General features: G+C 46.9%; 1 protein-coding gene across 2 annotated transcripts in view; it reads left to right on the top strand.

Annotated features, from left to right (window-relative positions):
- The window catches only part of TGFA (transforming growth factor alpha), a 110,703-nt gene that overhangs the window by 29,495 nt on the left and 58,733 nt on the right, over positions 1–22,475 (top strand). For both annotated transcript variants that reach the window (XM_030310784.2, XM_030310785.1), the window contains exon 2: positions 7,402–7,455. In XM_030310784.2, coding sequence (XP_030166644.1) covers positions 7,402–7,455 — 54 coding nt within the window. The remainder of the gene's footprint in view (positions 1–7,401; positions 7,456–22,475) is intronic.

Below are 22,475 nucleotides of genomic sequence, written 5' to 3'. Positions count from 1 at the left end.
GGGCAGGTTGTGCACAGGGAAAGGGGGGGAGTGATAGGCAGCTGGAGTCCATGTGTCCAAAGAGAGTAGGCAGGAGGAAGCAGATGGAAATGGGGTTTGGGACCAGGTTCTGTACCTTACATCTCTGCTCAGGACCTCAGACTGAATTCTCTGAGCAGGGAGCCTGCGGGAAGTTTAGAGGAAAGAAGTGCTATGGCCCAGCAAGTGTTTCAGGAAGCTCACTCTGGCAGCAGGAGCAAAGGTAAAAAAAAAAAAAAAAAAAAAAAAAAAGGCTGTTGGCAGGCAAACCAGTTAGGCAACTATTATGATAGCTCAAGAGGGATGATGAGGCCTGAATTGGGGCATTGGCAGTAGGGACATGGGGTGGGGGTGGGGGGTGATGGATGAGATGGATAGTGTGGGGGTGATCTGTGTAGGAGGCCTTGGCTTGAATATGGAGTAAAGGGGAGGGAGGGGTAGACGATGTCTTTCGGGTCCTCGGCCCCACCCAGAAGCCAGGTGGAGGTGGAACAGGTCAGGGATGAGACGGAGTTTATTTTTGAACACATGGTTTGAGGCGCAGTCTTCTGGAGAGTGGTCAGGGTGCTTGGGGCATGGGAGCAGGGGAAGTGTCTATGGAGACATGTGATCTCCATGGGTGCCTTTGGCAGCCCATACTCCTCTTCCTTTGCTTTAGTATGGAAGGTTCTACTTTTTTCTGATTTCGTATACTCCATTTTATTTTATTTAATCCTTGCAGTGGCCATGTGAGGAGTTATCCTTATTCATGAATGAGGATATGCCAAGGCTCAGCAAAGTTAGATAACACACCTTGAGGTGTCACAGGTAAGGAGTGGTAGAGCTAGGATTTGCACCCAGTTCTGACAGCAAGGCTCCTTTCTGCTCTGCCATAACAGGCCCTGAGTCAGAATTAGAAAAGGGTGGAGGGCTGCAGTCTAGACACCCATCTGCTCGTCTCTTCCTCCCTAATCCTGAAGGTTCATTCTGAATACATTGGTTTTTTTTCCATCTGCAGATATGTTGAGATGGTTATGGAAAATACCTATGAGCATGCGGGTAACACTGGCTTATCTTCCGTGATGTCATAATCATGAGGTATTGCCTTAGCCTCATCACGGTGGACTTTGCCACTTATGGCCGCCCCAGGGGTCATCAGGAAGGGCACCCTGGTCCCAAGCGCACTGACCTGAGTGCATTGCATTCCCCTGTGGATGGCGAGCCTGTAGTATATTATTAAGACTGTGTTGAAAACGTAGAGATGGAAAGTGCTTGTTTAGGATTAGATTTAGGGTCTCCTCCATCTTCTGATATTTGATGTAAATGCCATGCTAAATTGAAGGACAAAATTACCATAAACCAAGTTCACTCACTGAGACAAGAACACAAAGCCTTTACTTTGTCTGATCCTCCTTCAGGGCAGGGATCTACCTACAAAGTGTTGGAATGAAGCCAGTGGGCCCCCGTGTCCCCCAGCTAGATGGTTGAGGAAGATGGACAGCCTTGTATCTTCATAGATGCCTGGAATTTATGGACTTGGCAGATATTCTGGCCCAAGTCTGCCATTTAAAGACAAAGAGCCTAAGATTGAGAGAGGTGAAATGACTTGCTAAAGGTGACCACATTCATAGTTCACCCTAGTCTCTGGACTCCCTGTTAGCCTGTGTTCCCTAGGTCACAATGGATACCTGGCTTCTAGGCAGGACAAAAAAAGGAGGAGGAGGTGGTCTTCTCTAGCATGTCTGTGTTCTTTGTACTTCACAAGACAAGCAAAAGCAAAGTGAGGCCAACTGGACCTTGTGATATGAGCTTGCAACGTCTGTCACTAATAAGCTAGGTGACCTTGGGCAGGTTATTTAATCTCCTGTACCTCTACTTTCTTACCTCCAGAATAGGAGCCTAATAGGACCTACTTCCTAGGACTTGCTCTGAGTACTGAATGAAACTATGCAGGGCATGTAGTAAGTGCTCAAGCAAATGTTCCTGCTTATTACTATTACTAACGCCATCAGCCGGAATGGTAATCGTGACTGAATCATGTGAGGAGGGAGCTTGGGAGACCAATCAGACTCCAGTGATTTTCTCTCTGCCACCTGCCACTGGCATAGAAACATCTTCCTGATTAACTTGTCATGTCATGACTGTGTTTGGACAAAGGGGCCAGGACCTCACCTGTATGGGTTTGTAACTAAAAGCTGCCCCCTCCCTTGCATAGTTGGTTTTCTTTCATGAGCACCAGGACCTGCCACCTGAGACACAACACTAACTTTTTCAGATAATTTCTCTGTAAGGCTCTCTCCTTGGGTAGCAGGGTCCAGCTTGTGTTTTAAAAACAGTGTTCCAGATGCTGGGATGGTAAAAGAAAGAGCCCTCTGTCCCATAAGCCCGTCTGCCCATGGTGATTCATTCCCATGTCACATATTTCTACACTCTCCCTGCTATCCCCAGAGTATTCCTAATCCTGTCTGGCCAGTTCTTCCACAAATTCCTCTGCAGCTTTTCCTGACATCCTCTGAAGCCGGTGTCACTGGTGTATCCATAAGCAGGGGCAAATATGAATTGTCGCCCCTTCCTTGGAGAGAAACCATGGACTCTCTGAGGGCCATCCTCCCCACACCCGGGCGATGGAGGATGCCATGTGGCTGCTTTCTGCTATGACCTGTATGGATAGCCTCTCCAGGGGCAGGCTCTTTGTCTCCTGGTCCCGCCAGCTTTCCACCTTGTCCCTACCTGCAGTGTGTTCTTTTCTTTTTTTTCCTTCCTAATCAGTTCTTATCCTGAAGCCAGCATCTTCACCTAGATCAAAACCTTTTGCATTTAAAAATACTGATAAAGTCATACAATATTGCAGTTTTTGCTATGCAGTTAAAACCCTGCCACATTTGCAGGTAAGATTTAAATGTTGGTATGTAATTCATAGTATTTTTTTAATGTATATTATTTTTGAGAGAGAGAGAGACAGAGTGCGAGTAGGGGAGGAGCAAAGAGAGGGAGACACAGAATCTGAAGCAGGCTCCAGGCTCTGAGCTGTCAGCACAGAGCCCAAGGCGGGGCTCGAACCCACGGACCACGAGATCATGACCTGAGCTGAAGTTGGCTTAACCAACTGAGCCACCCAGGCTCAGAATTGGGATGTAATTCATAAAGGAAGAGGCCTCAGAAGCTGTACCGGAGGCCCTGGGTACAATGTGACCCATTTACACAGTTTTGTGCCCACACGATTGCCCCGTGCATGTCCCTATAGACCTCATGCTGAACTGCAGGATGCTTGCTCTAGGTACCACCCACCACTTCCTTAGTTCCTGGCTGTGTCCCTTATGACCTTCCAATCCCGAGTATGGTAGGAGAGGAAGGGGAGATCTTGGCTCATCCCCACCAGCACCCACCCTCCCTGCTGCCTCTCTCTCCCGCCTGCATTGTTTCTTTACCCATAAGTCTTTTCTCAGAGCCTCCTTTAAATCCAGGGTACGCTTTATCCAAAAGGACCTCCTGCAGCCTCTCTCCATCTTCTCCACATCTCCCTGACACCACCACCTCGCCTTCACCCCTTCACTCGGGCAGCCTGACTTAGGGGATCTGAAACTGGATGGCATATGGAACTCTTGATTTTTGGGCCGGGGGGGGGCGGCAGGGGGAGGGGAGGGAGAGGAACAACTGATCCAACCAGTGGAGTAGGTCAGAGCCTGGAAGCAAATACTGGCTGTCACAGAGGCCAGAGCCTGAGGCTGCTTCTCCCCTATCTGGGCACTAGAGCTGGGTATCCACAGAGGGAGGTGGCCACAAGGCTGGCAGGTGGGATAGGATAGAGAATGTCCCATGCTAAAGGCCCAGCCTGGGGCCCAGTCCCATACATGAGTTAGGGGCTGTGTTGAGGGGCTGGGGAAGGAGGTGCTCCTCTGTGGCCCAGGGAAGATAGGGACCCAGCACCTCTCAAAGCATTTCCATTGGTACATCAGTGGATGGGTTTCATGGTGGCTTCAGTCTGTGAACTCATGAGATAAAAATGCTAACCTCTTTTATGGCATTCTTGCTATTGTAAACTTTTATTTACTCTCCAAACAGCTGAATTATAAGCACTGCAACCCTTGTCCCCCCTTGAGGGCAGGCCTGGGTTTCTACTCTACTTTGGGTGGGGGATCAGCTTTCATAGGTTTTTTCTTCCCTCCCTTCCTCCCCTTATTTTTTTTTCTTTTTTGAAATCCACACAATCCAAGGATTCCCCTGTTTGGAGCTGTTTAAGCAGAAATATGCTGGCAAGAGCAGCCTGGTAGGGATTCTTGCCCCCGAGGGAGGCCGCTGGGGGATCCCTGCAGCCTCCAAGCTTCTGCCTGAACTCAGGGTTGTCTTCCTGGAGCCACTGCATGTGGCAGCTGTACTGTCCCCACACAGGTGCCCCAGACTGTACTGTTCTGATGAGCCTCAGAGCCTTCCAGGGCCACGTGTTTCTGGAAGACCTTCACACAGCCCGACTTTTCCAAGCATAGCCACGGGGCTGGCAGTCCCGGCACCTGGGCTTACACAGACTAGGCAGCAGGGGGTCTGGGTGTTCACACCCTGGCTCCTCAGACCTTGCTCAGAGCGGAGTGCAGGGGGGATTTGGGGTCTGCTTTCAGAATACAGAGATCAAGCTTAACTGCGGGGCCTGCCGAATCTGTTGTGCATTTGGGGGTTGTAGCTGGTGAGTATACACCCACCAGTATTTTGTGACAGACTATGATTAGAGGACTTCCGAGTGGTGTGGTGATAAAACACTGTCTCGGGCATGGGCATGGGACAGACTTGAACTTGACTGCAAGAGCTTGGGCAAATTCCTAACCTCTGTAAGCCTCCGTTTCCTCACCTGTTAAACCGTGTGTTTCCAGAGGCTGGACCAGAAGGCAGGGAGGCTGGGAGGTGCCTAGATTGTGGGTAATCATGACGATGAAATAAGATAGCACATAAGTGGTACCCGCCACCACTCGGGGACTGAAGGAGGTCTGACCCCTGTCCTCTGGTCTGGGACCCTCCGGAAAGCAGAGGCCTCACCTCTCATCACCAGAAGCTGTGCCTGAACAGAGATTGCAGAGAGATGCTCGGGCATTAAGCTATTTACCAGGGGACTTGGAGGGTATAGAGAGCAACTGTTCTATTCCGTGTTGCTCAAATTATGAATAAAAACCCAGTCGTCTCTCATCTGTGGAACATGGTGGTTTTTGCAAACTCTGATTAGTTCCCAGAACGCCTTTGTGAGTTTGGCAGCTGGTAGCTTATGGGTGAGGGACCAAGCAGATGGAGTAGCTTGCCCCACAGCTGGGGTAGTGGCCCCCCAGGTATTCCAGAGAGTCAGTGTCCATCCCTGCTCCGTCCTGGCTGCATTTGTACAGTATTTGCTTTCCTGTCTTGGTTTTGCTCTAGCAGAGATCGATATGGAGACCAGAAACGGTGCTGGCTCTGCTCTCGATGACTGACCGGATATGGGGCCAGGGAGGGAGGCTGCAAGGTAAGTTCAGGGACAGTTTGCGACAGGCCAGCAGTGCCTCCTCAGAGATATGCAAAGAATTCCTGTGTTCTTTATGTTACTCTGGGTCACTGGCTGACTTTGGCCCAGAGTGGTTTGTGGCAGTACCAGCGAAGTCAGGTCGTGACAGGTTCCCAGCTGGCAGTGTGGAACCTCTAAAACCTTTCCTGGCCTTGGCAGGAATGCTTCACTTTGATGCTTGGTGTGTGGATTGCAGACTCGACTGTTTAAATATATCCAGAGGAACCCTAAGAGCCGTGCTTCCAAAATGAGCAGCAAGAAAGAATTGCACGGGGAAGGCATTTGATTTTACTCCCGTTCTCTCCTTGCCCCCCGCCCCTACTCTAGCCCAATATCTGGTTCCTGGATGGTGTAGCAGTACTTGGGAAATCCCTGCCAGACCTCCAGGAAAAGGAGTCTGAAGTTTTTATGATGTTTCTTGTTTCAAAGGCCTAAAGAAAAGTCATGAGCGTGATTACTTTACCTGTTGCGAGTATCTTTCTTGCCTGAGAGTCCAGGCCTTCTATGTCTCTACCCTGAGTGAAAAGGGGAGGGGAGTCCTGGCAACATGCATAGCAGAGGTTTGGGTTAGTCCTGTGCAGCAGGCGGTGACAGCACAGAACCTTGCTTGTTTTCTGTTCTGCCTTGATTCAGCTGCCTTCCAGGCTAACCCACAGGTGGCCCAGCCTGTGCGGGGCCACCATGGCATCTTTTTGCCTTTCAGTTTTAGGAAGTCAGTCTAACTTAGTTCATGCTGATTGCATAACTCCCAAGAGGTTCCTTCTTCATTAGAACTTTGCTGCTGTTTCTGGAAACTTTTGGTACTTTAACGTGAGGTCACATAAGGTCATCTATCTAAGAGGCAGCTTCATGGGTGTGCGACCTGTGTAGTCTCACAGAGTCCCATGTTCAGATGTCCCGAGCTTGGGGTTTTAGTGCTATGCAGCGGTAGTCTTGAAATTGTTAGTGATTTTATCTTTGAATTTATAGTTTGTAAGTGAACTCCAGTGGGACAATGGAGTGTGTCCTGGGAACTTGGAACCTTGGCCCAAGTTGATCGTATCAACTACCGTCTATCAGTGGGTTCTCGCCCCTGCCACACTCTGCCCCTGTTAGGGCCTGGACACAAGGAAAGTTGGTGTTAGGTGCGTGTACCCCATGGCATCTCAGGGCAGGGCATGGTGGCAGCTGTCCCCACACTGGGCTGCTAGCTCCACGGCCTGTTCCGTGGGTGACTAGACAGGGGCAAGGCTCTCCTCCACCCCTGATCGAGGTACCTCATGACGCTTTCTGACCACGGAGGCTCTAATACCTTCGGGGGGTCAGCTGTCTGCCTCAGTTGGGGTCCCTGAGAAGAAGAAATACCTGTCTGGATTGCCCTGCCCCATCTGGGTCACAGCACATCTGTCCAGCTTCTGGCAGGAAGGAAACCCAGCGGTGGGTGGTCGCCCGTGTATTCACTCACTTGTCACGAGGGCCCCCACGTGCTCAGCCTGCAAGAATCCTCAAGCCTCAAAGAGAGAGATCATGACATGCACAACAACGTGAATGAACTTAATGCCACTGAACTGTATACTTGAAAGTGGTTAAAACAGTAAATTTTATGTATGTTTCACCACCACAAAAAAATTACATGGTATTAAAAAAACACCAGAACAGGTGGAGAGAGACCGTGGAAGGAAGGAAGGAAAAAACTTTAGAGTTTTTTCCTGATTTGTGAATAGGGGACCCACATTTTCATTTTGCCCTGAGCCCCCCCCCCCCCCCCCCCCAAGCTATGTAGCCAGGCCTGCCTTTTGGCCACTTTGTAAAGTTGCCTGGTCTTTACCTTTCAAGCAGCCTGCCCTCGAGTCCTGAAAGTGTTTTGCTGAGCAGATGCTTACCTTTCCTCTCTTCTCCCCACACAGGTCTTCTGTTGGCTGTGTGCCAGGCCCTGGAGAACAGCACGTCCGCCCTGAGTGGTGAGTCCTGTCCCCTCCACAGGAGATGGTGTGGGAATACAGGAAGGGGGCAGGCCTTGGCTATTTTGTGGAGCCTGCTCTCTGAACTTCCTCTGGGGCTCCTGCCCTCTATGCTCACACGGGGCTGTCCCCTGAGCCCTTGCTGCCCTCCACCCCAGGGCCCGATTGCATTCCTGGGGGGGTCTCCACTGAGGGAGCAGGAGGGCTGTTCCCCCTCCCTCAAGGTTCACCATCTCCCATCTCTGCTCTGACAGTCTGTGTGGGCAAGCATCGTGGACAGCAGAGCCTGCAGGACCCGAGATCTCAGAACCATCCTCAGTTTCCCCACTCATATAATCATGCATCTAAAGTGGAACCCAGATTCCTAAACCCTTTTGTCTGCTTCTGCCTGGTGATCTGTGTTTCGTTATTTTATGGCTTATCTTTGACATTTCTAGTAGTATTTCCCTTATTTCATTTTTAAAGATCCTAGATCAACATATTGGAAGGTTTGGGAAATGTAGGAGGCAGACCTCCCCTGGTCAGAATACCACAGACACATCCACTATTGCATTGTGCATTGCTTTTAGCCTTTGTCCAGGTGCACTCATGTTTTTATACAGTTAGTCATGGTGAGAGAACTATTCTGATTCCTGCTTTTTAAATGCAAGTTTTGGAGTTGTGCATTTTTCCATGTCGCTGGAAGGTCTTGAAATGTATCCTTTTAAAATGTCATGATGTTCCATCAAGATGGATAGATGTGATTCAATTAAGCATTCCCCATTGGATATTTATGCTACCCCCACTTTAAATTATGATGCTACCTGTTCATGCCTAGAAGCTTTTTCTTCTTAGGTTTCTTTCCTCAGGATATATCTCTGGGAACAAGAACAAATTTATTTATGACCCTTGTAACAAATCACCAGATAGCTTTCTGAGGGAATTAAGCTAACTTTAATGTCAGCAGTGCATGAATCTTCCAGGTTCACTGTTCCCTTGGTGACATGGAGTATGCTGTCATCTGTCACTGCAGTGGACACCTGCTGTATCTCCCTAGTTATTTCAGGGAGGTATATGCGGTGGTTGGGGGGGGGGTTGTTCTTATATACTCATAAATTCTCTCACCAACCACACAGTGTCCCTGGTACTTTGCTCTTCTCTTCCAGACCTTTCCCTCCAAACACACTGGAGGTATGACTCCCACTGGGTACCACTGATTCTGTAGCCCCACAGACTGCCCCTTGGAGCTGTTGTCCTTGATGCAATTGAACTCTTAAGGTGTCCAAACCACTTGGTGGCCCATGATGCTCCAGAAGAAAATGCCTTACTTTCTCTATATTCTATATTTCTGGGGCTGGGGTGGAAGGGTGTGTCCATCCCAAAGCAGTACTTCCCAAAGTTCAGGATCTATCAGAGTTTCTACTTTTTAATGACCTCCCCCATCACAAAGGGCTCAGATGTGAATATATTGGGGGTAAAGGTGGGGCATTGGTTTATGACTCCACCATGCTGGTCTCAGAATTGTCCTATCTCCCTTCCTAGGATCCATTTACCCCCAGATGCATCCTCAGCCTCTCCTGGTCCTCACTGTAGGACCTGGTAGGTTAGAGCCAGGTCGTCTACTGAGTCACTCAGTAAGTGATGTAGGTGGTAAGTTGCAGTGATGGCAAATACTGATGCTACCATCCATGGGGAGAGGGGGCTCCTCCTCCCAGTCTCCAGCCATTCATACAGACTACAGACAAGAAAGGCCTGGGGGATGTTGTACCTGAGCCCTATTCTCTCAGCTGTGGCTCCTGCCAAGATCCTTTGGGGTTTCCCCTGTCTCTCCTGGGCAGACATGAGGAGACCTGCTATATTCATCCCAAAATTACTGTCCTTGGTGCACTAGTGACCAGCTTCTGTTCCATCTTCTGGACTTGCTTCTGTGAGAATGCCTCTGATATCAACAAGTACTTGAGGTTTAGTCTTCCTCATTGTGTATCTTCAAAGAACTAGTCACACCCTACTGTGTTGCACATTACCCTATAACTGGCTGAGGGCCACTCTGTGACCCAATGTGGTGGGTGAGAGCAGGGGCAATGCCACAACTTCTAGTGTCCAAGGGACCTGAGGATTCCAGTGCTGGTGGACAGTCTATGGAGAAGGGAAGTGCGCTGCCTGCCTGGCCTCTGCATTACTCTCTGTTTGATGGGTCAGTTAGCCATGGGACTTGTGCCCCAGAGAGGTTGATGGAATAGCTCTATCCATTTTTACTTACTCTCCACCCTGCCTCTTTGGACCCAGACGTGAGTCCAGAGAGAGCTGGGCTGGGAGACAAGTCCAAATGGCAGTGATGGTATCATAGCCACCTCTTCAAGGACTAGGGCTTTGTGACTGAATCAGGCTTGTTTGCTTAACTTCCTCTTCCTTTAGAGTGACCTTCCTTCTCCCCGAAGACTCCTCAGGCCCTAGGAGACCTTGAGCACTCCCATCCCACCCCCACTCTGACCTTACCAGACATAACTGAAATCCTGTTGTGGGTGCAGTGCAAATGGGGGACCACCCCACCAGCCATATTCACCACCCCAACATCGAAGTGTGTGTATTGAACTCTAGGCTAATTCAATAAGTAAAACTATTTGTTACTGTTAACTATGGAAATCTTCATACCCAGAAGTAATAATGAAATCAGTCCCCACATACCTGTCACCCAGCTTCAGCAGTTACCATCTCTCTGCCATTTTTCTTTCATCTGTTCTCACGCCATTTTGGTTTTTTCCCTTTGCTGGGATATTTCAAAGCAAAGCCCATTTCTCTTGTGAATGTTACTTCTCTCTCACAGATAAGGACTTTAAAAAACAAACCGATAGTCCCGTTACACCAGTAAAAACAACAACAATCCCTTTTTGTTCGATCCTTAAATATGGAGGGTAGATGATGCTGCATTCAGTTTTTCAAGCTGTACTTTCAAGCTATATTTAATTTGCATTTCCTTTGATGTTTTCATATTTTGCTTTCTATTTAATTTCCTTTCTGGTGAACACTGTTTTTGTAAAGTGTGCTCATTTGTATACTGGATGACTGACTCACATCTGAGTCCCTCCTAACCCCTTATCATCTGGATGTTGGCAGGCTCACTTACCACTTACTGAGTCTCAGAGCTGTGCATTGAGGTGTAAAGATGGGTTGTTGTAGGACAAGAGCTACGAGGCTTTACCCATGATGTGAATATTCAGGTCTCTTCACTCAAGCGTTGACAGGAATGAGAAACAATATTGGTTATAAGAAGGCTTCGATACATTCTGTGCTGGAGCATAGACGTACTCAGGATTCAGCTCTCACTTCTTGATGGAGCAGCATAGAGAGAAAATTACAAACTCTGTATGCCAATCAAGGGTGGTGTGTGCACTTGAGGGAACATGGGACTGATCCCATGTGGCTTTCTTGTGCTTTTGAGGGAAAAAAGAGTTCCATGCACTTATTACTTAACAGTTACCCTTGGCCTTTCTTGTTGAAGTTTCACTGGTTTCTTCCAATCTTCCTCTCTCTTAGACCCCCAAATGTGAAGGGTAAATTATGCCAGAGGCAGAGGAAACTGGCATTGTTGTCGTCAGTAAATGCTTTTCAGACCTCCATTTTGAGTGGGACACTGGAGCGATACATGCCTTAGGCTGGAGGTCAGGAATGCTGTGCGTTGGGGCCCAACTGGTCTCAGTTTTGCCAAGACCCTGGGCAAGTTGTTCATCTGGTTCCTGTTTGGATCTGAGTGTCCTCATCTATTGGACTTGAATCAGGAATAGCCTATAAGATTTTTCACACAACCACTCTGATAAATTGGTAGAGACTGCTTGGAAAGCTTTGTTCAGAAGGATTATAACTCTGCCTTGAGGCTGTTAGGAAATATGGTCACGATCAATTATTGGTGATGCCTGCCATGGACCCAAGGTGGAGAAGCAATGGTGTGACTGCCATATATTTAATTCTCTTGGAACCAGATTCTCTTTTACATTTCGGTTCTAACATTCTAGTTGAAGAAGCAGACCTTCTTCATCCTTGTCCTCAAGGAGCCCACCACACAGGTGACAAGAGAGCGTGGGAATCCATAATGCAAGCCTCATTATGACCTGAGGCCACCTCAGCTGACTGCTTCGTGGGTGATTTAGACAATAATTGCTGTGGGAGTGAAGTCAATAGTCTGGGGGTTAGGACAGAAAATTTGTAACTGGTTGGTTGTTAATTTGTAAAGCACACAGAGAAACATAGCTGGAGGCAGAATGAGGGTGACAGAACCTACAGCTTAGAACATCCATCACACCCTCCCAAGGAAGGAGTTACGACCCATCTTCAAAAGGCACCTTTTAATGCCCCTTGAAAGGGACAGAATGCACCCGGTTAAGTTGTTGTGTGGCTCCTTGCTTAACCCTCCGAAATGTTGTGCATTTCCCAGGCTGCCCATCTGGTTCTCATGTTTTCATGAGACTCTAATGACTGAGGGGTGTGGTAAGGGCCTTGTTCAGACACCTGGCAGCAGGCTCCAGGCTTCGCTCTGCTATCTGCCTTGCTTGATCTGCGTGCCTCTTTACCTCTGAACTTCTCCTTCCTCTAGCCGTGTCTGACACCACCTAGCTGGAATCAGGAAGCCTTTGAAGGCCCGCTTGAGTTAGCATCTGGGACTTTTCAGAGGTGGTGGTGAAAGAAGATGGTGAAGATGTTCTTTGGGGGTGTCGTTCGTGGGGAAGGTCACCATGATCGCTGGCTTGGGGAGGTGGTGGCCGGATTTGGGTGAGGACATCGGGCTTAACGATACAGAGAAGGTGAGCTCAGGCTGAGGGCACACAGAGGGAGGGAAATCAGATCATATGGAAAAGCCTTTGAAGGCGTTACTTGTTTGAGAAACAGGTAGAATGTGGATCAGCCAGCAAGCAAGAGATCTATTGATTGCTCATCTCCCCTAACAAAAGCTTTTCAGAACTGCAAACTGCTTCCCCGTTCCATTGTCTGGAGTTTTCCCATGTGGAGCTGGAGTCATTCTAAAATTAGAAGGCTCACGTGCTCTACCCAGGTACACAGCTCGCCGTTCCAAGTAAGTGTCTGTAGCACAAGACACGTGGTGTGCTTTAGTTCGGGGGAAAAGCACATACAACTGAGTGTGGCAGGACTTGCCTGCTGCAGAGAATGTTTGGAGGAAAGTGGGGCCTCAGGAGAGAATCAGGGATTCTTTCCTTTCCTCTCTAGGATTTATCCATGTCATCCAATTCTTCATTTGAACTTCTATTTTTTGCAAAGGAGACTATGCCAGGGGAGAGGGAAGATAGCTCAGGGTAGTAGATAGGCCAGAGATGTGGAATCAAGGATTATAATTCTGACTCACTAGCTGCGTAGCCTTAGTAGATCTCTTCAGTCCCCCTGAACCATCAACAAAATTAAGGAGGGGGATTAGGCAGTATCTTTTCAAACCCTGAGTCACAAAATCACTTTAGTGGATCACAGCCAGCAGTTTCAAAAATGAAATTAAATAGCTTAGAATAGACAATTTTAGAGTGAAGGAAGGTCAGGGAATGATTCATGAGAGTTTTAGTTATGAATGGGCACATACTGACTGGCATTCTGCATCATTTACTTGGATAAACTATACCTCTATTGTACCCTCCATAATCTCCAGATTTATTTCTTTAGTATGAGAACTTGGACACTTAAAGGGCTATAAATCTTTCTAAACCTGTATATTACCCTCCCCATCATACACCTAGTTTTTTATAGCTGACTTGTTCACCTCTAATTTAAAGCAGTTCTTTTAATCTATTCACCTTTATCAAGTCTTTCCAAAACAGTGAACTTACAATAGAAACAACCACTTATACACAGACAATTCATTAGTTTATGTAATATATAATTAAGTTACGTAAATACTGTGAGTATAACCAACATAAACAGGTTTGGGAACAAAACACAAATGTCCTGTGGGTAAACATTTGGCTTACCTGGTAAAAACAGAAATGGGCTGGTAAACCAGACTAGCTAACTCACTACGTTTTTGCACGCTGATCTAGATGATTTTAGGAGAGAATGGGGCTATGTAAATCAGGGGCTTGATTTAAGCCGAGCTCAGGTAAGAGACCATCTGCCATCTTCGAAAGAAACAAGGCAAGCGACGCAACTTGTGGATTTTTAAAAGCATCAGGGCCCATAGAAGGCTTCCTGTTCTCCCACTTCTTAGCTGTGGACATTTGTTAGCACACATTGATTGAGTACTACCTCCTCCTGGACATGGGGCTAGGCCCTGGGGATACGTGTGAGAAGTAAATGAGCCCTGCCATCAGGGGGCATAGGGCCGGTAGATAAAAGTGGATGATTTTTACATCTCAGAGAAGAGCATCAACAGAGACAATCTACCAAAATGGATGTCTTTGAAGAAAATACCTGCTTTTGTTATATTCAGACTTACCTTTAAAAAAAATTTTTTTTAATTTTTTAATGTTTGTTTATTTTTGAGAGAGAGACAGACAGAGTGTGAGTAGGGGAGGGGCAGAGAGAAAAGGAGACACAGAATCCAAAGCAGACTCCAAGCTCTGAGCTGTCAGCACAGAGCCCAGTGCAGGGCTCAAACCCAAAGACCACGAGATCATGACCTGAGCCAAAGTCGGACACTTAATCGACTGAGCCACCCAGGAGCCCCTCAGACTTCCCAGTTTTAATCAAAGTGCCACCTTCTACTTTTTATTCTCTTTGTTAAATTGTGTCTTGCTCCTTTTTTCTTTTTTTCCTGCATCCACTGTGAGCACGAAGACCTTGTCAGCCATCACTCCAGAAAACATCAACATCTCTCTGAAGGGCCCCGCTGTTATTGTGAAGGGCCCCAGAGGAGCCTGTGGAAGGACTTCAGTCACATCAGTGTAGAACTCAGTCTTCTCTGAAGGAAAAAAGAAAAGGCTCCGGGTTGACAAACAGTGGAGAAATAAAAGGGAATCGGCTACTGTTCACACTGTCTGTAGTCATGTACAGAACATGATCAAGTGTTACACTGGGCTTCCATTACAAGATGAGGTCTGTGTATGCCCACTTCCCCATCAACGTCATTAGGAGAATAGTTCTTTTGTAGAAATCCAAAATTTCTTGGGCAAAAAATACATCCGTGGGGTTTAGACAGGGCCAAGAGTTGCTCATTTAGTATCTCAAGCCCGGAAAGATGAGTTAATTCTTGAAGGAAACAATGCTGAACTTGTATCAAATTCAGCTGCTTTGATTCAGCAAGCCACAACGGTTAAAAACAAAGCAGAAAAGTTTTGGATGGTGTCTATGTTTCTGAAAAAGGAACAGTTCAGCAGTCCAATAAATAAGATCTAGGTTGTCCAGCTACAGAAACAGCAAAATCCTGGCTGATTCCTCAGCATTTTGATATTTTAAATGTGGAATAAAAGCTGTATATTGATTTGAAGGGGGGAAAAAATTGCATCTTGCTCAGCGTGGCCCATGGTACTGAGCTGGCTTTCCCTGTGATTGGTCATTCTCCTGACTCTGCCAGGCACCTTGTGTTGCAAGAACAGAACCTGACTACACATCAGCGTAGGTAAAAGGGGCTTGATTTTTAAGGGATCGGCCCTCACAGAATCACTGGAAATGCTGCACAGCCTGGCCCAAGGAATGCAGGAGCCAGGAGATCCTCAGCTATAGCCGTTTGTACACCCTGTACCTACTGCAGGGATCATTCTATACCAACTCCTCCCATCTCTGTGCCTCTTAACTCAGAGTCTCCAGAGAGAGAATCAGGTTTGTCTTGTCTTCCTTGGTCAAGCGGTCACCCAGCTGCTGTGGTCAGGCTGGGAGAGGAATTACCTCTGGCTAATGGGAATATAGGTGATTTTAATTTCCTTTGTACTTTCCTATTTTTCTATCATGTCAGCAATGGGCATATTCTAATACCATAATCAGGAAAGGGGTTGGCTAGATTTTTTAAAGGACAGAAAAGGCAGTAGCTCCTGTCTGTTCGCAGGTCTGTGGGTCAGCATGGATTGAGCGCAGACACGTCTGTCTTGCCCGGCGCCTGCTGCTATCACTAAGTCCCAAGTGGTGTTGCTGTTTCTGGAGCATGGGGACCTGCCCTCCTGGCCTGCTTGAGGGCTGCCTGCTCCCTGCAGCTTGAAGCCTACACCTTGCTCCTCGGCACAGCAGGCCCTGCAGAGACCTTGCTGTTTGGGGAGATGGGCCCTGATAGGACAATCACCAGTTCACCTCCCAGTTCTGGGGGTGCTTCTCCAAACTCTTCTCCAGTAGCCCTTTGGCTCCTAGATCTTGATCTACTTTGCAGAAATGCTAAGTACCTGATACCTCTGAGTTTCAACAGAGAAGGGGGGGTCTTTCTGGGCTCCTGGCCTTGGGGCCAGTCTCTAGAATGTGAGACTCTAGAACTAGACAGGCTAGGTTCAAATTCTACCTCTGCCCCTTACTAGCCATGAGACCTTAACTACTTAACCTGTCTATACCTCAGCTTCTCTATCTGTAACATAGGAATGGTCGTAGCACCTGCTCGTAGGGTTCTTCTGACAATGAAGAGCTTACACGGCAAGCACTTGAAGCTATGTGGGCATACAGTAGGTGCTCGAAGTGTGAACCGCTGTTGCTTCTGTGCTCAGTATATGATTGGTGATGCGCATAGTGTGAAGCAAGACCTGTATCCTCACACTGCTTTTACCCCCTGGAGTGGCATCCTCAGGCAGTGGTTCTCATTTCTGTGTGTGTAAGAGTCCTCCCGGTGACTGCTGAAGCTCCAGTTCTGGGGCCCTGCCCCAGTGTGGTCCAGAAATCTGCACTTTTAGTCCTCAGCCACATGGTGCTAAGGCCCAGTGGGAAGAAGCCAATGGCACATGACCTCGTAGGCTACAGTGCGTTCTCCTGAGGGCAACGGCACTTCCCTTCCCTGCAACTCTCGCTCTTCCTCAGCTGGACAGTGCTGGTTCTGGGAGTCCACAACAGACTTTCTAGCATTCACTGGAGAGCTTGGTAAAGAGAATCAAACACCTCAGAACTCAGCCCATCACCTCAAAAGATCCTCTTTCTCATTATCTTTGCCTCTAGTGAAATGATGAACATGATAGCTTGGGATAAGGGATCAGCTTTATTTTCTGAGAGCCCAGGCACAAGCCTCCAACTTCTGAGTTTGGGAACAGCCTGGAGGGTCCAGTTATTTACTAATGAAGGGACCTTTAGCTAACCCAGCCAGGCTCAGATGTCCTCCTTAGCAGGCCCAGCAGCTGTTTGATTTGCTGACTCCTTCCAAATCTTTCTTCTTAATTTCCTGACTTGAAAGTTATGGCCTTACTCTTTTATCAGGATGTGTAATGGGAGGTAATTTCTATATCTGGACATTTTTTTCAACAGGTTGCATTTACTAAGATGTTTCTTGAATGCCAAAGCATACTAGCGCTGTTTTTTTTTTTTTTTTTTCAACGTTTTTTATTTACTTTTGGGACAGAGAGAGACAGAGCATGAACAGGGGAGGGGCAGAGAGAGAGGGAGACACAGACTTGGAAACAGGCTCCAGGCTCCGAGCCATCAGCCCAGAGCCCGACGCGGGGCTCGAACTCACGGACCGTGAGATCTGACCTGGCCGATGTCGGACGCTTAACCGACTGCGCCACCCAGGCGCCCCAGCTAGCGCTGTTTTAAACGAGGGGAAAAACAGATAAGCTGAAATAGAATAGAGGTCTGTCTTAATTCTGCTCATGTTGGTGCCATGTAGCCTGGGGTTCAGAAGGGGAACCTTTTTCTTCCCAACTGTCATTTGGCAGCCAGGCTGAGAATCTCTTTTTCTGGGCCTTTTTGCATCCTGTCTCTGGGGACTTGGGATATAATGAACATCTCTCCTTGCCTTACACAGTACGTCTCAGAAAGGCATTTTTAGAATCTTGAAAGGGGAAGGTGTTAGATCTTGCTATGAAGTCTGTCACAGTGACTCTTCCTGGTGTTCTGAGGCAGGACAAATGGCAATAGAATCAGGAATCACACAACACTCAAGGGGAGACTTGATAAAATTCTGGGGCTAGCAGGCTTTCCACCTGATACCCTGTTAAAGAAACACAGCCCAGCACAGTGAAAGGCTCTAGAAACCCAGACGCTCATCCAACCAAATGACATTCATATTGCAGTTGTCATTACACACAGTTTCCCAAGGTTAGTACTCCCCAACCTTTTCCAGAATAAAGACCCAAACTGAACATCAAAAGTGTGTGACACACCACAGTGAGGTACCATTTCATACCCGTCAGAGTGGCTGCTATCAAAAGGCAAGAAATAACAAGTGTTGGTGAGGATGTGGAAAAAAGAACCTACTGGTGGGAATGTAAATTGGTGCAGCCACTATGGAACACAGTATGGATGTTCCTCAAAAAATTAAAAATAGGGGGTGCCTGGATAGCTCAGTCAGTTGAGTGTCTGACTTTGGTCATGATCTTGCGGCTTGTGAGTTCAAGCCCCACATCGGGTTCCGTGCGGTCAGTGGAGAGCCTGCTTTGGATCATCTGTCTCCCTCTCTCTCTGTGCCTCTCTCTCTCTCTCTCTCAAAAGTAAAGAAACATTTTAAAAATTCGAAAAATAGAAAAAATAAAAATAGAACGACCCTACGATCCAGCAGTTCTACTTGAGTATTTATCGGAAATGAAAACACTAATTCGAAAAGATATATACACCTCTGTGTTCATTGCAACATTCTTCACAATAGCTAAGATATGGAAACAACCAAAGTATCCACTGATGGAAGAATGGATAAAGAAGAGGTGTGTGTGTGTGTATGTACATACACACACACACACACACACACACACACACACAGTGAAATACTACTCAGCCATAAAAAAGAAGGAATTCTCTCCATTTGCAACAACATGGATGGACCTTGAGGATATTATGCTAAGTGAGCTAAGCCAGAGAGTGAAAATGCTATATGATTTCACTTGTATTTGGAATTTTAAAAAACAAAACAAATGAACAAATAAACTCATAGATGCAGAGAACCAGATTGGTGGTTGCCCCAGAGGAGGGCACTGGCAAAATGGAAGAAGGGAGTCAAAAGGTACAAACTTCAAGTGTTAAATAAGTCATAGGGATATAATGGATGGCATGGGGAATCCAGTCCATAACATTGTATTTCATATTATGTGACTTTATATGGTGACAAGGGCTACTAGACTTACTGTAGTGCATGTTTCACAGTGTATACAAATACTTAGTCACAGATAGGTGTTTCTTAAAAGAACCTTTTTCATAGATTTCTCTAAAACAACAGTGTTATTAGGCATATGAAACACAGGGGAATAAACCTGTAGGACCCCAAGCTCACACAGCCCATAGGGATGAAAACACAGTCTTCCCAGGCTATGTGCAGTGCCCCCCACTTGCTAGCTGCCCGGGCTGTGTATCCAGGGGGGGGTGGTTGCTAGGTTAGAAATTCTCACATTATTCAGAGCTTATGCTTTCCTTGATTTCAGCTTCTCATTAGCAGGTGAGGGAATTATGCCTTTTTTCATCTATTTAAGTTTGGCTTGATGGCAGGGTGCTTAAAATAAAAATCCTATGAATCTGATAGCACAGTGGTTGCAGTATAGGCTAGAGCCAAACAGCCGTGGTGTAAGCCTTAACCGTGCCCCTTGAGGACTGTGACCTTGGGGGAGCTCCTTAACCACCCTGTGCCTCAGTTTCCCCATCTGTAAAGTGGAGACAACAACTGAGCCTACCTCATAGGGCCATTATGAGGATTAAATGAGATGACCTATGTAAAGCATTTGAACAGTGCCGGGTGCATAGGAAGTTCTGTGTAAGTATCTGTTACATGAATCTTTTTGTTTAGATTTACAAAGACAGAGTGAGAAAGCAGTAACGTTTGTGTGAGAAATGGTATCTGAAATACCAAGATGGCCTGAGACAGTTGGTGGCAGGGATGTGATTAGAGTCTGAAGGCGGACCAGTCCGAGGCAGGGTCAGCCTCACAACTCAGTGCTCGGGAGCGTGCCCTTGACGCACAGTGCAGGTCAGAGGAAGCCCCATTTTGCCACTGGGAAGTGATGTTCTAGAACCTGCCCCTCCAGTAGATGCTGAAAAGTGCAGCTTTGCTTTCAGAATTACGGCACCCAATGCAGAGGAAACGGTCTGCCCCTTTGGTGACAGGGGAAGCGTGGGATGGTGTGCTCTCTTTCTGAGCGGTGAGATTTAGGAGGAACAGAGGGAAATTGGAGAGCCACCATGTGGAAATGCTGGAGGTCAGCCAAGGCACCAGAGGGTAGAGAAGGTTGAGAACTTCTTGGCTTCCTGTGTCAGGTGCCTGACACGTGTCACAGGACCCCAGAAGGGAAAATGGTGTGGTCACTTGCCTGAGGATCTCACATTCTCTCTTGCTACACGGAAGCCCTTGGACATCGTTGTTTGAAGTCTGAACAGGCTGCTGTCACATCATGGGCAGGGTTCAGGGAGAAGATGATGATCACATGTAGGGACTATTTATAGTGATTTATATGAGAACAGTGCGCTCCTAATTCCCCTTTTGATTGTAATGATTTAAGAATCTAAGTGGGAGCACAGGTTAGAAATGCATAAAGATGGGAAAATAATTAGACAGTTAAGCCGAGAGTATACCTAATTGAGGAGCTGAAGGTTGGGATTCAGTGGCTCTTAGGATTAACCATCCAGGTGACAACGTGGAAGAAAATCCTATCTTTTCAAAAAAAGAAAAACTAGTTCTTTGGTACCCTTGAGAAAGGGGATATTATACTGGAGGGATCTTTGGCCCAATTTGAGTTGAATATATCTATCTAACTTCTTTTCTTTCTTTCTCTTTCTCTCTCTCTTTCTTTCTTTCTTTCTCCCTTTTTCTCTTTGCTTCAGGATTCTTATGTTAAGAATATTTTAAGATTCTTATGATTGAATGTGAGGACTTACTGTGGAGGGCTGTGCTGGGCACCAAAGACAGACAACGGACAGCCCCTGCCCTCGGGGCCTTTAAGTGGTGGGGGTGAGGGATAGAACTGCAAAGGGTAACCTGAATTAGATGACTGTCCACTAGAATTATAAATCGAGCAGTGGCAGGAAGGGCCCACCACAGGCTGCCCTGCCTGAGGGGACTGAAGAAGGGCGCTGCAAGGCTGAATCTTTCATCTGTGCTCCGCTGCGGGGAAGGTCTTCCTGGTTTGGAAATCGCTTCAGCCATGACGGAGGGCTTGAGGATGTGTGTTGAGAGGATCCTTGATGGATTCAGAATCCAGGATCTCTTGTCTGTGAACCATGGAAAGGAGTACAGCCTCCAGACCGTTTTTTTAACAAATTAAGTTTAATGTTTGTTAAGGATTCTGAAACACAGTGAAACATCTAGGCCTCCTGTTACCCATATGCACGATGGCATGTCTTGTGCCGGTTATGCCCACAGTTGGCTTCTCTAAAAGGACGAAGGGCACTTCTGATTAGGAGAGAGCGGAGGAGGCCCCCAACAGCCTGTTTTTACTGCGCTTGAGGGAAGGAGCTCAGCTGAACAGGTCTTCCCCCGCTGCTCGTCCCTCTTCAAGTTAAAATTCTCAACCTTGGTTAAAGAGTGTTGATACTACTGAGCTATCCAAATAGTGTACTCTTGTAAAAAAGTCTTAAAAGGTGTGCTTTTGCCATTAATACTGCACATTGACTTATTTTCTTAAAGTTGGCTTAAGTACTATAATTTGTGAGTAAATATAATCTCCTGAACCAAGATGTTGTTTGGGGAGAGGGCTTTGACAATGATAATATTTTTAAATATCCCTGTATTTTTATTGGTGTTCAAAGGCTTATATAGTTAAAAATATGACACATGGCGGATACTGAGTTCTTGTTTTGTTTTTAAGTGAATGAGTGCCCAGTGCTCAGTGTATCCTCCTTGAAGAAAGTACATTTTTTTTTTTAAAGTAAGCTCTACACCCAGCGTGGGGCTTGAACTCACAACCCCGAGATCAAGAGTCGCATGCCCCAATGACTGAGCCAGGCAGATGCCCTAGAAAAGTGTGTCTTTAGAAGCCTCTGGCAGCTGTCGAGAGCTGCACGGTTCAGCACTGCAGCCACAAGTGGCCACAGAGCGCTTACCATGTGGCTAGTCCAAATTGAGGTGTGTTAAAAATACACAATGTACACTGGATGTTGAAGACTGTTTCTTCGTGCTTCTTTTTATGCACTCTTATTAATGTTTATATTGGTGGCTTATTGAAATGACACTATGTTGACTATGCTGGGTTAAATATTCAAATCCATCTCACTCTTTTCTTCCCCCTAAAGGTGGCTTCTAGAAAGTGTGAAATCACCTAAGTGGCTCACATTTGTTTCTACTGGACAGCAGGGCTCTAGAACCTTGCATTACCTTTGTTCCCTCTCACTTCCCTCCATCCCTGAATGCCAGCCCCTTGGGCCATCTCTCCTCAAGCTCATCCTGTTGTTTTGTGCCAACTTAGCTGTCTAATGCTTTCTTGCATAGCTGTACCCATGAACATGCTCTGCTTAGGCTGTGTTGACTTGTCCTTTAAGATCTAGGTCCTATACCTCCCCTTTCACAAAGCTGCTCTATCTTCAGGCAAAATTAATTTATCCCTCTTCTGTCCCATCCCCTTGTTTTTTTAAATATTTAGTATTTCCCCCTGCTGCCTTTTCTCTTCTGGTCTGCTCCTAGAGGACAGGGGTGCCTGCCTTATTCATCTGTTTCTAAGGTGAACACTTAAATCAGTGCCCGACATGGGTGAGTGCACAGTAAAAGTTTAACGAATCAATGAATCCTCTCTCCCTGAGCTCAACCAATTTCTGTATAGAGACCTGAAACACACACGCACACGCAAAGACATGAAACACAGGAGGTTAACCCGGCATTGGGCTTACTTCTAAAAGTGGAGTCCACAGGCTGCTAGCATAAGAATCACCCCGATGTTTACAAAAAGTAATATTACCGGACTTCAGACCAACAGGTTCTGTCAGGAAATGTTAGGTTGTGCCGCAGTGACACACGTCATTACCTTCATAGCAAAAGTTTAATTCCGAGTATACTGTGGGCCCTGGGTCACCCTCCGGGG

Source organism: Lynx canadensis, chromosome A3, assembly GCF_007474595.2.
Source record: "Lynx canadensis isolate LIC74 chromosome A3, mLynCan4.pri.v2, whole genome shotgun sequence".
Taxonomy (NCBI): Eukaryota; Metazoa; Chordata; class Mammalia; order Carnivora; family Felidae; genus Lynx; species Lynx canadensis.
This window is presented reverse-complemented; position numbering and strand designations above follow the sequence as displayed.